We start from the raw sequence: 16,449 nt of genomic DNA on the forward strand, positions 1-16,449 counted from the left end.
GCGCTAAACGCAGCAGTTTACATACAAATGCGACCTGAATAGTCACAAAGTAATTGAACCACGAAGTACAAGCCTTACCTACCATTTCTTCCAATAATAAACGCGGTTCTAGGAAATGGTGACTGGCACGACTCTTTTGTGCGAGGAAATGGAAGGAGCCGCGTCATGGTTCAGCTATGCCTTTAAGACAAAGCCCCATATAAATTGCATTAAAAACAAACTGTATGTACAGTCACGAAAATGCTTCGAGTGGAATGTTTTCTTTCGTCTGCTTGAATTTATCTCTGTTCTCAGCAGCGCCGCATTGCGCCGCGAGCTTTTAACACGATGGAAAACGGCATCGTCGCGTCCACAGCTGCTCGTGCATTCGAACGCAAGCAGAGCTGTGTTGTATCAGGTGTACAACACTACGTTGAAGTGTTTTGTATGCCCGCAAAGCACGCAAGACGAGGTACAGCGCACGCTGAAAGCTCTCTCTATTGGCTCTGAATGCCTCCGGCTCCTCAAAGTGACGTCACGGCGGATGGAGAAGCGAGGTTTCTCTCTCTGCTTTCCTCCTCTGTAGCAATCGCACGGGGCGCGGGAGATTTGAATTGCGCGCTTTTAGTCGCCGATTGCACAAGTGTTTTATGCACAATCGAAAAAATAACTTCACAGACATGATTAACAAATAATCTATTTCACAAATATATGGTATTGGCACATTTGAAAACCGCTGCAGTGTCCCTTTAACAAATAAGTGTAAAATATCTGACATAAGAAAGTATATAATATTATAGTATTGTGAATGACGAGAATTACGTTATTACTAAAGTGTCAATGGATAACCGTCCCCGCAAGACACAAGTCGTTCATGTGGCTCGCCTGAAATGCTGCCATTGTCGATCTGTCTCCCCCCGGGGAAGTTGTTACACCGCATAGTGGCTTACTGAGGAGTGGGAGGAAGAAGAGAGAGACGTGTGCAGGCTGATCTGGGCTTGGAGCTGCTTGCAACTCAAGCTTTCACCTGCATTAAAGGGGGACACGGGTCTTAATATTGGTTTTGTTATTTATTGCCCAAATTTTATGAAACTTCACAGAATCGTTCAGCTTTTTCTGCTAATTTCAAATATGCAAACATTTTCCTTCTAGGGCAATTACGAGGGTCATCCCAAAATTAAGATCTCCAGTTCTTTTATAAATCGAAAGAAATGTTTATTTTAAACAATTTACAAATCACCTAAAAGACAGACCATTCTTCTACTTTTCTACATAATCGCCGTTGCAGTCTATGCATTTTTGCGGATGCTGGGGCAGTTTTTGTATGCCCATGTCGTACCAGCTCGCCGCCATGCCATTGAGGAAGCGTTTGACCGCATCTTTCACTTCGTCATCATCGGTGAAGCGCCTTCCAGCGAGGTGTTCTTTTAGCTTTGGAAATAAGTGATAGTCACTTGGTGCCAAGTCCGGACTGTAGGGTAGGTGGCTGATGATGTCGCATCCAAACTGTTGCAGGAGAGCGACAGTTTGGCACAGGCAACGTGGGGGCAAGCATTGTCGTGGAGAAGACTCACGTCCTTGGTCAGCATTCCTCTTCTGCGATTTTGAATCGTTCGTCTGAGTTTCTTAAGGGTCTCACAACATCTGTACGAGTTTACAGTGGTGCCAGGAGCCATGAAGTCTACCGACAATACCCCTTTTCGATTCCAAAACACAGTTGCCATGACTTTGCCGGCAGACTGTGTTCGCTTGAGTTTTCGCGGCTTGGGCGAAGAGGAATGCCGCCACTCACGTGATTCTTGTTTGGTCTCAGGTGTGAAGTGGAATACCCAGGTTTCATCACCCGTAGCAATAGAATCCAAAAAGATCTCTATCTCCATAACGCTGAAATTCGCGGGAGGAGTCAATGCGTTGCCGTTGATGGTCGTCTGTGAGCATTTGCGGAACCTATCTTGCGCACACCTTTCGATATTTCAACTTTGCTGTCAAAGTCCTATGATTAGTGCTTTAGAAACGTCAGGAACCAAAATCCAGAGTTTGTCAAGTGTCATCCTTCGATCTTGCTGCACCATTTCTTCGACCTTCGCGACTGTCTCATCAGAAATTGACGGTCCTCCGCTTCCTTTCTTCGTTGTGAATTTCAGTGCAACCAGCTGCGAACTCTCTACACCACTTGCAGACGTTTTTAGCATCAATGCACGACTCTCCGTACACTTCTATCAACTGGCGATGAATTTCAATTGGTTGAATGCCTTTTGCATTCAAAAATCGAATAACTGTGCGAACTTCGCTTCAAGCGGTAGCGGCAAATGAATACTCCATTTTAAATGGCTGCAGTGCCAAGACTGACAGTTCCTTTCGTGCTGAGTCTTGCCTTGTTTGGAAGACTGGGAACAATGGACACAGCAGTATGGCGAGCAGCCACGCAAATAGTTTTTCTGCAGCCGCAGCCCTTTGGAGACCTTACTTTTGGGATTACCCTCGGTTCTAAAGGTATTAGAGAATTATTGCTATTGACTGCTCAAACGTTAAGAAAAAAATGCTCATCAGAAATTTATTTTTAATATACAGGTCGACACTACTAAAAAGTTTAAGGAATGCAATGTTGGAAGCAGTTTTAAAATTGAGCTAATAATAGAGATTTAGCAGCCCACTCACAGGCATGGCAACTGTGTAAGAATTTCAAGATAAAATACAAAAATTTTACAAGTGAAAATAAAAAATGTGCTTCCAACTTTGCATTCCTTACACTGTGTAGTATCTACCTGTATATGAGGGTTGGTGGAAATTACCCCAGTAATCTGCGATCCGATGACAGCATTGCCTTGCTAAGTCTGCAAAGAATGATTGGGGACATAGACACGAAAAGCAGAAAAGTAGGCTTTAAAATCAATATGCACAAGTCCCAGGTAATGTTCAACAGCCTCTGGAAGGAACAGCAGTTTAAAATAGGTAGCGAAGCACTGGAAGCAGTAGGCGAATATGTCTACTTAGGACAGATAGTAACCGCAGATCCAGACCACAAAAGGGAAATAACTAGGAGAATAAGAGGGGGTGGATCGCATTTGGCATGTACTCGCATATTATTACTAGCAGCTTACTGGTATCGATCAAGAGGAAAGTATACAACAGTCGCATCTTACCTATACTCACCTATGGGGCTGAAACATGGAGGCTAACGAAAAGGGTTCCATTTAAGTTGAGGGCAATGCAGAGAGCTACGGGATGGAAAAGGGTAGGTGTAACCTGAAGAGATAGGAAGCGGGCAGAGTGGGTCAGAGAAAGGCAAGTTAATGACATTCTAGTGGAAATCAAGGAGGAGAAATGAGCATAGGCAGGTATTGTGAAGAGAGGATAACCAGTGGGGAAGAAAAGTATAGTAGGGGGCAGCAGAAAGTTATGTAGTAGGTGGGAGGATGAGATTAAGAAGTTTGCAGGGGTCAAGTGGATGCAGCTAGCATAGAACCGAATTAGTTGGAATAATATGGGAGAGGCATTCGCCCTGCAGTGGGTATAGTAGTCGGGCTGATGATGGTGATATGTAGACTGAAAAGTAAATTTCACAAAAGGAATTAAAAGTCTCAAATTTTAAAAGTAAAGAATGTCGGCAACCTTCATTATCATGCCAGGCATGCAGAGCCAAGGCGGGTCACAAATAACCTCTTTTTTTAGAGTACATCTCAGTGGATTTTAACACTAAAACTCCGGGATAACATGGGAAATACTGCTTACAGGCAAATACTTTTTTTTTTTTTTCAAACCTCATTCCTCCTTGGGCGATTGTGCACTGGACATGAGGAATCCTGATCCAGTTATAAGTACTGACCTCGAGGGTGTTGCAAGAAAGTGCACTCGTTGTCAGCAGCTTTTTGCAGATTCTAAAGTCAGTATTTGCAAGACAGAAACCAAGCGTGCCATGTAGTTCTTTTATCTTTGGTAAAAGGATACTGGAGCTAAGTTGCGACTTGTTGTAAAGCTGCTGAAATTGCACTCAGAAGGCACTGTTATCTAAAGTTGCAGTCTTTATTGCACATATTTTTGTGCAGATGGTGCTATTCTAGGTTTCATAAGTTCCTTAAAGGCAGGTTGCATGCGTGGTGTTGCACATCTTGCGGCAACCTGTTTCCTTTGCACCGCGATGACGTTGGTTCAGCTGTCATGTCTGTGAGTTTAGCGATGATGGTATGGAAATGTGCAACAACGGTTACAACATAGAAAGTTTAGATGAGAGTGATGGTTATCATTGTGATAGTGAAACAGCAAAGGTCTTATGTTCATGTGGTTACGGCCCCCACCGCCTCATCAAGCGAGAGTGAATAAAATGAGCCAGGAACACCTTACATTGCTCCCCCCTTTTTATGCACACCTGGCAAAGTGTTTGCTGTGTATGTTATAATCCAAGTTGGTATGCTTCTAATTTAGTTTTCCTTGTAAGATTTTTTATTTATTTTATTTTTTAAGTAAAATCAAGGGACCGTCTAAAATTTAATGCAGTGTCCCTTAAATGGAGCAGAAGCAAGCCCTTTGATGAGCTTTGTTAAGAGATGTTGGCTAGTATCAGATGCAGCCATCAGCAGCAACACTTGTTTCTGCTACTGTTCTTGAGCCTTGACGATGTACTATATCTGAAAGTCAACAAAGTGAGCCCATCACAGAGCTTGGAACATTGGCAAGGTGTGTTCTTCTGGGCTGCGTTCCCAGGATAAGGAGCTCAGTTCATCAGAATATTAGCAATGGTATGGAAGTTGCTTCCATTGCTCATTTTTACAGTGTAGGTATATTTCACAGTCTTCTGTGGTTTTGTACCACACGTGCAGAACTGTGATAAAATGCTGCAAGATACTGCACTATTTATCACCCATTTCTTTTACACTGTTTCATGTGCACACACAAGTCATTTAGTCATTTAACTTTTTGCTTCTTCTCTTGATTGATCTGGTCTAGGAAAACATGGCTTTGACGATCCTTTTATCATGTCTTGCCAAGATATATAATATTCTGAGGGTGAGTATTTTCTCAATTCTTTGTCATAATGGCAGTCATCTGAATCAAAATATCATGCAGTTGACCCTCAAACTCGCTTAATTTGAACTTGAGCTTACTTAATTTGGGCTAGGCCCCCTTAACATCTGCTTTCCAGGCAGGCTGTCCTTAACTTGAGCTCAGAGTCATTCGATAAAAAAAAAAAAAAAAAAAAAAAAAAAAAAAAAAAAAAAAAAAAAAAAAGTTCAGTCTCCATAAATAATTGACAGGTGAGTTTATTTTGTGCTTGCTGCTTTCTGACATCTTGTCACAGTTTAGGTAATCTGAGATTCATATCTGTTTTGATTTTTTACCATACTGATAAATTCAGTTGTGTGCGTACATGCAAGAGAGAGCACTACTTGACATGATATGACATGCTATTTCTAGAAGCCAAAGCATACAGTCACGCACTGAAGAGTGTTCTTCGCTCTTTCCGCATGACTTGTACCCCTTCAGTTGCTGGCTGTACCTCCACAAAGCGAGGACATTCAGCTTTGGCTTCCATGTTCAGAAGGCCACTCAGAACACGTGTAGTGTATGGGTCTTGACATAGTATATCAACATCATGTTTCCAGGTTATCATTGTTACTTTTTCTGCTAACAACATGCAAGGTCTTAGGAACAACAGAACAGAAGGTACCATAAAACCACACGCAAAAAAAATATTTTAGTTAAGCCAGTCTTCAATTTAGGTGAGCACCATGGGGAGGGGGAGTGGGGAGTTTGTGGGAATGCACTGCCTTTACTGGACGAACTTTGTGGTTTCTTAATATAATTAGAAATGCTGTTAACCTAACCCCTAGTCACAATATGCCACACGCAGAAACTGTGCAGTGCAGCGTGGGTGCAGTCGACCTGTCACAGGCACAGGTTGACACACTGATACTGTTGGCTTAGGAGGGTCTTGCTGAAGTTTGGGATTTCAATTGCCCAGATTCGAACTATCAAAGTTTATGTATGCCAGAGCACGTTTTAGATGATTTATTGTAGCACTGCTTACCTCTTAGGATTTTAATTTCTATGGGCTCTGACCGCTCAGTTTCTTACTCAAGTCATCCACAGAGTGGTGGTGCTTTCACTGCTCCGTCATCTGCTCTGGTTGAACGTGACTCATGGCAGTTCTGTAATTCGCAGCAACCAGTGTCAAGCAGCAAATGTGTCTAGTCTGGTCGTTAACTACATGTGGCTTGTGTACTGAACTTTGCTGCACGGCATGCACGAACTGAAAGACAAACTCCAATAGAGAAATGGTGCTAATAAAGTATTTGAAGCACACATGATCATATATGTTCTCCCATACTTCTGAGACCCTGTGCGCTAATATTATCAAAAAACCGAATCTGAAAATTTGATATTTGTACTCTAAAACCCTTAGTGCCTTTGGGGCTCGTTATACTAGGTCTGGTTATAGACCAGACCTAGTATAACCAGCCCTATTATAACCAGCCCTTATACATAGCATTCATTGATTACGAAAAAGCATTTGACTCAGTTGAAACCTCGGCAGTGATGCAGGCATTGCGAAATCAGGGGGTAGACGAGCCGTACGTGAAAGTGCTGGAAGATATATATAGTGGCTGCACAGCAACCATAGTTCTGCATAAAGAAAGTAACAAAATTCCCATAAAGAAAGGTGTTAGGCAAGGAGACACAATCTCCCTAGTACTATTCACAGCTTGCTTAGAGGAAGTATTCAGAGACTTGGAATGGGAGCAGTTAGGGATAAGGGTAGATGGAGAATATCTCAGTAATCTGCGATTTGCTGATGACATTGCCTTGCTAAGCAACTCTGGGGATGAACTGCAAATAATGATTGGTGACCTAGACAGGAAAAGTAGAAAGTTAGGCTTGAAAATCAATATGCAGAAGACTAAGGTAATGTTCAACAACCTCGGAAAGGAGCAGCAGTTTACATCAGGTAGCGAAGTACTGGAAGTAGTAGGCGAATATGTCTACTTAGGACAGGTAGTAACCGCAGATCCGGACCATGAAAAGGAAATAACAAGAAGAATAAGATTGGGATGGAGCGCATTTGGGAAGCACTCACAGATTATGACTAGCAGCTTACCGGTATCGCTAAAGAGGAAAGTATATAACAGTTGCATCTTACCTGTACTCACCTATGGGGCTGAAACGTGGAGGCTAACCAAGAGAGTTCTACTTAAGTTAAGGACAACGCAGAGGGCTATGGAACGAAAAATGGTAGGGGTAACATTAAGAGATAGGAAGCGTGCAGAGTGGGTCAGAGAAATAACTCAGGTTACCGACATTCTAGTGGAAATTAAGAAGAAGAAATGGGCATGGGCAGGACATGTTGTGCGAAGAGAGGATAACCGATGGTCGCTTAGGGTAACAAACTGGATTTCAAGGGAAGGAAAGCATAGTAGGGGGTGGCAGAAAGTTAGGTGGGCGGATGAGGTTAAGAAGTTCGCAGGGGTCAAGTGGATGCAGCGAGCACAGAACCGGGTTAAGTGGAGAAATATGGGAGAGGCCTTCACCCTGCAGTGGGTATAGTCAGGCTGATGATGATGATACTAGGTCTAAGAAAAATTCAACATCAAAATGTATATACAGTAGAGCCTCGTTAATATGTTCCCGGTTCATACGGTTTCCCATTTCACAGGTTCAAAATCATGGGCAGTAAAATATCTCCCATGTGGGTACACTATTTTTCTCCCAGTTGGATGTTCCCGGATAACATAATTTCTCGGTTACTAAGTTCAAAATTTCGACAAATTGTGGTTGTATAATACACGTGGTGCGATCAAGCGAACATATGCTAATGAAAGCTCACGACATGAAAAACTGATCGGCGGCACTCACCCACCACAGTTGCTTTCCTCAGTGTCTAGATTCAGAGGGAGAAAGCATAAAAAAAAAGCCAGCGAGGCATCCTTTTCCGTGGAAACATGACTTCATGAGGAGAAATGCGATGGCTTCTTTGCGGTGCCTTGGGGGCATAGGGATGAACCATTTGATAATTACAACTATTCGCCTGCATACAAACGGGCCGGATCTGGGAGACGCTAAATAAGCAAGGATGCGGCAACTGTAAACCATCGTGATGAGTTCTCCACATGTCACCTGTGTAAGGGGGCGGTGTATCTGGAAACAAACAAGCAAGTGATCGTGCCTTGTCGTTGCCTTTTACGAACCAAATTTGTTACTAAATATTTTTGGCGGTTAGGACAATGCAAATATGGACTGAATTCTGCGGGAGCTAAAAAAGGAGCTGTGCATACTAGATCTTTAGCTACACTTTTATGCAGTGAAAGTATCAATTCTAAATGCCTTTGTACCTCATTCAGCAGTTAAATTTTTCAAAATCAGGAGGCTTGGATCATACGTTTTCAGGGACAATGCGTTTTTCTCCGCATTTTTTAAACTATGTGTCGATGGGGATTTACTATTCCAGAACTTCATTTAGGATGCCCTCTGTGTCCTGTTATTTTCTTGCTTGGAAAGCTTCAAATAGAACTTGTTGCTTTAAAGGAATGGACCAGTGCTCGTGTCTCCTGGCACTGGTAAAACTTAAGCTAAATTTAATGACATAAGTTTAGAATAGCAGGCATAAGAAACAACTGACAAGCCACAGGGATAAGTTTTTTTTTTTTTTTTTTTTTTTTTTGTATGCATTTACTTCCTGTCATTTTTTGGATGGCCAAATGATTGCATTGCCAGATTTCCTTCTTGCTTTAAACAGGGTGTCTAGCAACTGGGAAAACCGGTAATTGTTAGGGAAATTTTGATGCACCAGGAAAAGTCAGTGAAATGTCAGGGAAAATGGCACTATATATTCTGCAGTGGATTTTTCTTTTAAGCTGATGCACAGCAAGTATGTATGTCATGCATGCAGAATTTTTTTGCTGTCTCGCCAGCGCGCGGCCACGTCGCAAGGCGAGACGCAATAGATTATTTTGGCGCCAGCGCATGGCTGAGCTGCCACAATAGAACCGATACGTCTGCGAGTTGGTACTCAATAAAATATGCGGAAGCTCTGCGTGAGAGTATTGCGCAGCAAAAAAAAAAAAAAAAAAAAAACAGGAATAACTATGCTGGCCGATTGGCGGGCTGTGCTCCCATGCGTGTGCGCCACCATATTGGATTGGCTTGGATTGGCCTGGCTTTTGGTGTGGTGGGCGGCTCGCTTGCTTTAAGGCTGGCATCAATGCGGTTTTAATTTTCAGTAAACTTGTGACATTTTTAACGGCCATTAGCACTAATAACAGCCTTTCACTTCTGGAAATTGCAGAATATGATTAATATTAGCTTTTTGTTGTGAATTATTCATCTATGCTCATTATCATTAGCAGCCACATTTTTGAGCCTCTTCACTCGTCAGGGAATTTGAACTGAAATAATCAAGGAAAACCTCAAAGAGACAGGGATTTTGAAAATAGTGGTTTGCTAGACACCCTGTTAAAGTTAATTTTTGAGTATGCGTGTCTTTTTGTTTTGTTTTTTCCCCTTAGTGGCATAGTGTCCAAAGAATGGTAAAGAGTCCATCTATGGCATTTTTAATTTGCGAATGGCTGCTCTGAATGGGCATACCTTTGTTGTTAGCTTTGTTTGTGTTAGATTTCAGTTGAAAACATGGGAGATTTTTTTTCTTGTGCTAACGTGTAGAACAGCCTACAGTGCTTGTTGAAATCATCAGTTTAAGTAATGAATTTGTTTAAAAAAAATTCTTTGTCTCTACAAAACCGGCACTTGACACTGTTAGTTGACGCATTAGCACCTGCAGCAGTTGCTTAGTGCCTGTGGTGTTCGGCTGCTTCCCCTCTCCATCCCTTCCCTTGAGGCACAGTGATTGGAACAGTTATTTTGCCTTCCTTGACAACTATTCATGACAGCCCCAGAGCTTTAGTAGAGGAAAAATTGTTTTTCAGGATGACAGTGGATCTGAGGTATGCCTGGAGTACCCACAGTTGTGGCCATCAGCTATAAACAGGTAGGCTGTTTTTATGTTGTAGGCCAAAGTTTCTTGGGTGGCAATTGCCGGATGCCTGAATTTTGCTTGTATGTGTAGTATTGACAGAAGTAATTATAGTTATTTGCGCACTTCCTCTGCAAGAACACTCAATTGCCTTGCCGCGGTGGCACGGTTGTCAGGGTGCTCGACTGTACAGCAGTGGCCGTTTTTCGATGGAGACGAAAGGAAAAGTGCTCGTGTGCTGTGCGATGTCAGTGCACGTTAAAGAACCCAGGGTGGTCACTAATTTCCGGAGCCCTCCACTACGCCGTCTCCCGTAACCTGAGTCACTTTGGGACATCAAACCCCATAAGCTAAGCCAAATCTCTGCAAGAGATTTTGCCGTAGTTAATGCAAAGGCTCTTTTAAATGTTCTATGAGAAAAGACAGAGGATAGAGAAGAGAAATTATGTTTCTGTTTTGTTGTTGCCTCAAGTTTTTTCATGTTTTATTTGTCACGAGGAGCCTGGGACCTTATTACTTCTGTCATGTGAGGTGTGACTAGATTTGTCTATGACCACCATAAGAGCAGCCATCAGCTTCTGTGGTGTTCAAAATTTTTGCTTATACTTTAAGCGCCTTATCTCAAAAGTTAATTGCCTCCTTTAAATTGAGAACTGTCATCATTCTAAGCTTCACCAACTGCTGAGTGCTCTTGCTGCTATAGCCTCTGAATTCATTTCATTTGGGGGCAAAATTCACTCAGTAAAGAGCTTGAGTCTGCCTTTCTCTTGTCTGCGATGTCATTTGTGCCTGCCATCAGAGACATGCTGCAGTGCGTGCAGTCATGTTAGATTATTCGTAGCGCATGAAAACTTTTGTGGCGTCACTGTGCAAGCACTGCCAGGAAGGCTATGCAAAGTCCAAAGCTGATTTAGTTGCCCATAGCCAGGCACACCAGTCATTTCATGTTGCATTCTTTATACCTAAATTGATAAAAGCGACTCAAGAGCTGTTTTTGCACTTAAAATCAAAACGCATGAGAGTGGTGGACAAAAGCACTGTTTCAAAGCATGGGTGTCCTGCACGCTGTATCATCTAGTGAATACTACCATTCTCTTCTTGTGTTTAGTGATAATTCCAAAAGTGGAGAAGAGGGTACCAGTATTGCAGAACGCCATTTGTGTGAAATAGCCTTCAAACCAACAGTTGCCTCAATTAAAAATGTGTGTTTGATGCATTATAATTAGGCAAAATTTGTTTTGCTGATACATATGTGCCACTTTCATTTTTCTTTTCTGATATTCTCATATTCCCTCATAGCATAACACATTCCCTCGTATATATCCTGCTAGCATCTGCATTTCATTTTACATTTATAAAAAATTTTGTGAGTCCATTTTAGAAACACTCTGCATGGTGTTTCTTCAGCTTTCACGTCAACAGCAATGAGTTCAGGGCATGTCAGCTTGCCCGTTTGAGGGCAAACAGTTTGCTTCCCAAGTGTAGGCCACGTTGTTGATCTCTATGACTGTCATACTAGGGTTTTATGTGTTTCTGAGGAGAAAGGACGACGTGAAAGAATTCAGTGCTCACATTTGCTGCTTGTCATAACACTCATGGTGCATGCTTTCTCCTTTATGCACGCAGCCCATCAAACTGTTGTAGGGAGGCGGCCACAGATGTGTTCCATGCCACACTCCAGCACTGCCTCATGACCAACAACTCCCACGCTGGATGGGTCAAGGTTCAGGCAGACTTTTGCTATGGTACGTGAAGTGCCAAGCTAGTATTTGGGTGGCCGAGGGCAATGATGTTTTAAGGGGGGACAGGCCTCTTGGAATGTTTTTCTTTCTTTTTAAACTAAATGCAATGAAAATGCACACTCTTAATCAGTTTTTTTTTTTTTTTTTTTTTTAATTTTTTTCCCCTGATTTCAAATATGTAGTACTTACTATTTAGATATGTCAGTTCGTTTTCAATTTGGCATTTTCACTGCTTTGTTTGTAGAAACAAACCAATCAGAAAACTACTAGTATTAACATCTGTCTAGATAGTGTATAGTAAAGTCGAACCTCGCTATAACGAACACGAAGATAGCGAATTATCGGATAAAACGAACTAAGATCAAAGTTTGGTTTGTCTGTTGTTTATTTCTATGCGAGTTCTTTCTGCATAATAAAACAAACATTTTAAAACTTGATGCTAGATCGTTTATAACAAAGCAGTTCTTTTGCTTTAAAACAGCAGACAATGCTTAAAGGAGCCGCAAAAAAACATCAAGAAATGCAATTTTTCAATCAGTCGAATCGCCCGCCACTGAAGTGTGTTTAATTCGCCCGCGCGTTTGCGTGCCGTGTCATTTTGCGGCAACAACAAAAACTACCGTCTATGGAGATCACACCCCCGTGCGCAGTGATCTCGGAGGTCATGAACGGCCATGGCTGGACTCGATCAGCGCTGCTGAAGTGTGTTTAAATTGCCCTCGTGTTAGCGTGCCATGTCTTCTAGCGGCCAACAAAAACTAGCACCAACGGCCCATGGCCTCCGAGATCACACCTCCGTGCACGGTGATCTTGGAGGTCATGAACGGCCATGGCCAGACTCGAGCGTCACCGCAGCTGCTCGAGTCCGGCCATGCAATGGCTGCATGGGACTGTCTCCACTGTCTCGTCATGGTGTGAGCCCCTGCCGTGCCTCTGCCACTGCAACTGGCCTGTGCGCGCGCTATACTCCCCAAGTCCTCTGGCTCCGTCGGGCAAATTGTGCACGGAGGCAGCATCCCTTCTTAGTGTTGATTTTTGCTCTCCGACACAGAATGAAAAGAGAGATTTCATGTTTATACCAAGCTATTAATTGAAAAATTGTGCGTTTTCGCACCTTTGTGTTGTCCATATTAGTGCGCATTTTGGTATCGTTTTATTAGCAAACTTATTTACAGGAATTTGGGCGCGCACTTTTATAACGAATATCAGATATAGCGAACAAATTTTCGCACCCCCTACTATTTTGTTATAGCAAGGTTCGATTGCATAAACCCTTTACAAGGAGCAGTTCCGCTGCCTCCAACAGATGGCGCCACTATTAGGGTCGTCATTTCTGGCTTTCAGAACACATTGGTGGGCAGTGCGGACAGCTGCGCAGCTTGTGTAGGACAAATATTTAGGGGAATCCCCCAAGGTGGAGTAGGTTTCTAATAAAGGAGTAATTACTCAATGACATCCACCCAAGCGCAGCCATACGGCTACAAAGGAAAGCTATGCAGCTTTCTCAGAAACTTCGTAGTTAAAGAAAAACTTGTCCTTATCCAGGGGTAGAGCCCGGCACCACCGCCTTTCCGGGGCAGTCACTCTACTGACTGAGCTAACCAGAACAGCTAGCAGATCAGATAGTAGGGCGAGAGCGCATTGATCTATAACTCAAAGTGAGAGTCATCATCATCATCATCCGCCTGACTATACCCACTGCAGGGCGAAGGCCTCTCCCATATTTCTCCAATTAACCCAGTTCTGTGCTAGCTGCATCCACTTGACCCCTGTGAACTTCTTAACCTCATCCACCCACCTAACTTTCTGCCGCCCCCTGCTACGCTTTCCTTCCCTTGTAATCCAGTTTGTTACCCTAAGCGACCATTGGTTATCCTCTCTTCGCACTACATGTCCTGCCCATGTCCATTTCTTCTTCTTAATTTCCGCTAGAATGTCGGTAACTTGAGTTATTTCTCTGACCCACTCTGCACGCTTCCTATCTCTTAATGTTACCCCTACCATTTTTCATTCCATAGCCCTCTGGGTTGTCCTCAACTTAAGTAGAACTTTCTTGGTTAGCCTCCACATTTCAGCCCCATAGGTGAGTACAGGTAAGATGCAACTATTGTATACTTTCCTGTTTAGCGATACCGGTAAACTGCTAGTCATAATCTGCGAGTGCTTGCCAAATGCGCTCCATCCCAATCTTATTCTTGTTATTTCCTTTTCATGGTCCGGATCTGCGGTTACTACTTGTCCTAAGTAAACATATTCGCCTACTACTTCCAGTCCTTCCAGACCTCGCCTACTACTTCCAGTCCTTCGCTACCTAATGTAAACTGCTGTTCCTTCCCGAGGCTGTTGAACATTACCTTAGTCTTCTGCATATTGATTTTCAAGCCTACATTTCTATTTTTCCTGTCTAGGTCATCAATCATTATTTGCAGTTCATCTCCTGAGTTGCTTAACAAGGCAATGTCATCAGCAAATCGCAGATTGCTGAGGTATTCTTCATCTACCCTTATCCCTAACTGCTCCCATTCCAAGTCTCTGAATACTTCCTCTAAGCAAGCTGTGAATAGTACTGGAGAGATTGTGTCTCCTTGCCTAACTCCTTTCTTTATGGGAATTTTGTTACTTTCTTTATGCAGAACTAAGGTTGCTGTGCAGCCACTATATATATCTTCCAGCACTTTCACATACGGCTTGTCTACCCCCTGATTTCACAATGCCTGCATCACCGCCGAGGTTTCAACTGAGTCATATGCTTTTTCGTAATCAATGAATGCTATGTATAAGGGCTGGTTATATTCTGAGCATTTTTTTATCACCTGGTTGATGGTATGGATATGATCGAAAGTAAAGTACCGTTTCCGAAAACCTGCTTGATCCTTTGCTTGATTGCAGTCTAAGGTTGTCCTGAGTCTATTAGCGATTACCTTAGTAAATACCTTATACGTAACTGACAGTAAGCTGATTGGTCTGTAATTTTTAAGGTCCTTAGAGTCCCCTTTCTTATGAATGAGGATAACGTTTGCATTCTTCCATGGTTCCGGTACCGTCGATGACACCAGGCATTCGTATACGGGGTGGCCAGTTTTTCTAGCATGATATCCCCCCCGTCCTTCAACAAATCTGTAGTTATCTGATCTTCTCCAGCTGGTTTCCCCCTTTTCATAGTTTCTAATGCTTTCTTGACCTCGTCCTTCGTCACTGATAAAACGTCTAACTGTTTTTCCCTAAAGCCAATCTCATTACGGTCCTGACTACTTTGGCTACTGTAGAGATCTGTATAGAACTCCTCGGCTACTTTGACTATCTTCTCCATATTCGTGATGACGTTGCCCGTCTTCTCCCTTATGGCATACAGCTGGTTTTTGCCTGTGCCCAATTTCTTCTTTACCGCTTGAAGGCTTCCCCCGTTCTTTACAGCATGCTCAATTTTATCCATGTTATGCTTCCCTGTATCTGCCACCTTGCACTTATTGATCTCGGCAATTCTATCTGGTCTATTGGATTGGAAGCTTTCATACTCTGGCATTTCTTAATCAAATCTTTCGTCTCCTTTCGTCTAACTATCCTACCGCCTACTTCTACCCCGCACTCAGTAATGATATCTCTGAAATTATTGTTCATTGCTTCTAGGGTAATGTCCTCGTCCTCGGTTAGAGCTGAATATCTATTCTGTAGCGAGATCCTGAGCTCTTCTGCCCTCCCTCTCACCGCTAATTCGTTGATGGGTTTCTTTCTTACTAATCTGTTGCCTTCCTTCTTCAGATTTAGGCTAATTCGGTGCCTCACCACCCTGTGGTCACTGCATCGCACTTTCCCTATTACCTCTACATCTTGAATAATGGCGGAGGTTGAACACAGTATGAAGTGAATTTCATTTTTAGTCTCCCCGTTAGGACTTTTCCATGTCCATTTCCGGTTCTTCCGTTTGCTGAGGAAGGTATTCATGATTCTTAAGTTATTGCGCTCAGCAAACTCAACTATTAACTCCCCCCTGCTATTCCTAGAACCAATGCCATAGTCACCTACTGCCTGTTCTCCTGCCTGATTTTTCTCTATCTTGGCATTGAAGTCGCCCATTAGTACAGTATACTGCGTCTTTACTTTTCGCATTGCTGATTCTACATCTTCGTAGAAGCTTTCAACTGCCTGGTCATCATAACTACATGTAGGTGCATAGGCCTGTACAACCTTCAGTTTATACCGCTTATTAGGCCTAATTACGATGCCTGCCACCCTCTCGTTAATACTATAGAATTCATCTATATTACCCGCTATGTACTTATTGACAAGGAAACCTACTCCTAGTTGTCGCCTCTCCGGTAAGCCTTGATAACACAGTACATGCCCCTCCTTCAGTACAGTATACGCCTCATTTGGCCTCCTAGCCTCACTAAGCCCTATGACATCCTATTTCATACCCTCTAGTTCCTCTAACAGCACTGCTAAACTGACTTCACTAGCTAGGGTTCTAGCATTAACCGTTGCCAGGGTCGGTTTCCAATGGCGGCCTGTCCAGCGGAGCCAGGAATTCTTAGCACCCGCTGCTGCGTCACAGGTCTGACCGCCGCCGCTGGTGACTGAGGGCCGGGGATTTATGGAACTAATCATGAGAGGTTGCAGCCAATTACTGCACCAGGGTGGCCAACTCCTGTCCTGGTGAGGGAGTGCGTTGCCGGAGGTGTTCACTAGCATCAGGTCGCACCCCAAGCCTGCTTATGCAATTCCATCAACGCGCTTTTTTTTTTTTTTTTCTCTTTCTTTTTTTTGCTG

The 16,449-nt window shown here is 43.1% G+C and overlaps 1 protein-coding gene across 1 annotated transcript in view; it reads left to right on the forward strand.

The window, feature by feature from the left end:
• The window catches only part of IntS8 (integrator complex subunit 8), a 147,636-nt gene that overhangs the window by 121,190 nt on the left and 9,997 nt on the right, over window positions 1–16,449 (forward strand). Inside the window, exons 20-22 of the mRNA XM_084587879.1 lie at window positions 4,924–4,983; window positions 9,894–9,955; window positions 11,567–11,685. Coding sequence (XP_084444005.1) covers window positions 4,924–4,983; window positions 9,894–9,955; window positions 11,567–11,685 — 241 coding nt within the window. The remainder of the gene's footprint in view (window positions 1–4,923; window positions 4,984–9,893; window positions 9,956–11,566; window positions 11,686–16,449) is intronic.

The sequence above is a fragment of the Amblyomma maculatum genome, chromosome 1 (assembly GCF_055883805.1).
Source record: "Amblyomma maculatum isolate TAMU_Amacu chromosome 1, ASM5588380v1, whole genome shotgun sequence".
Taxonomy (NCBI): Eukaryota; Metazoa; Arthropoda; class Arachnida; order Ixodida; family Ixodidae; genus Amblyomma; species Amblyomma maculatum.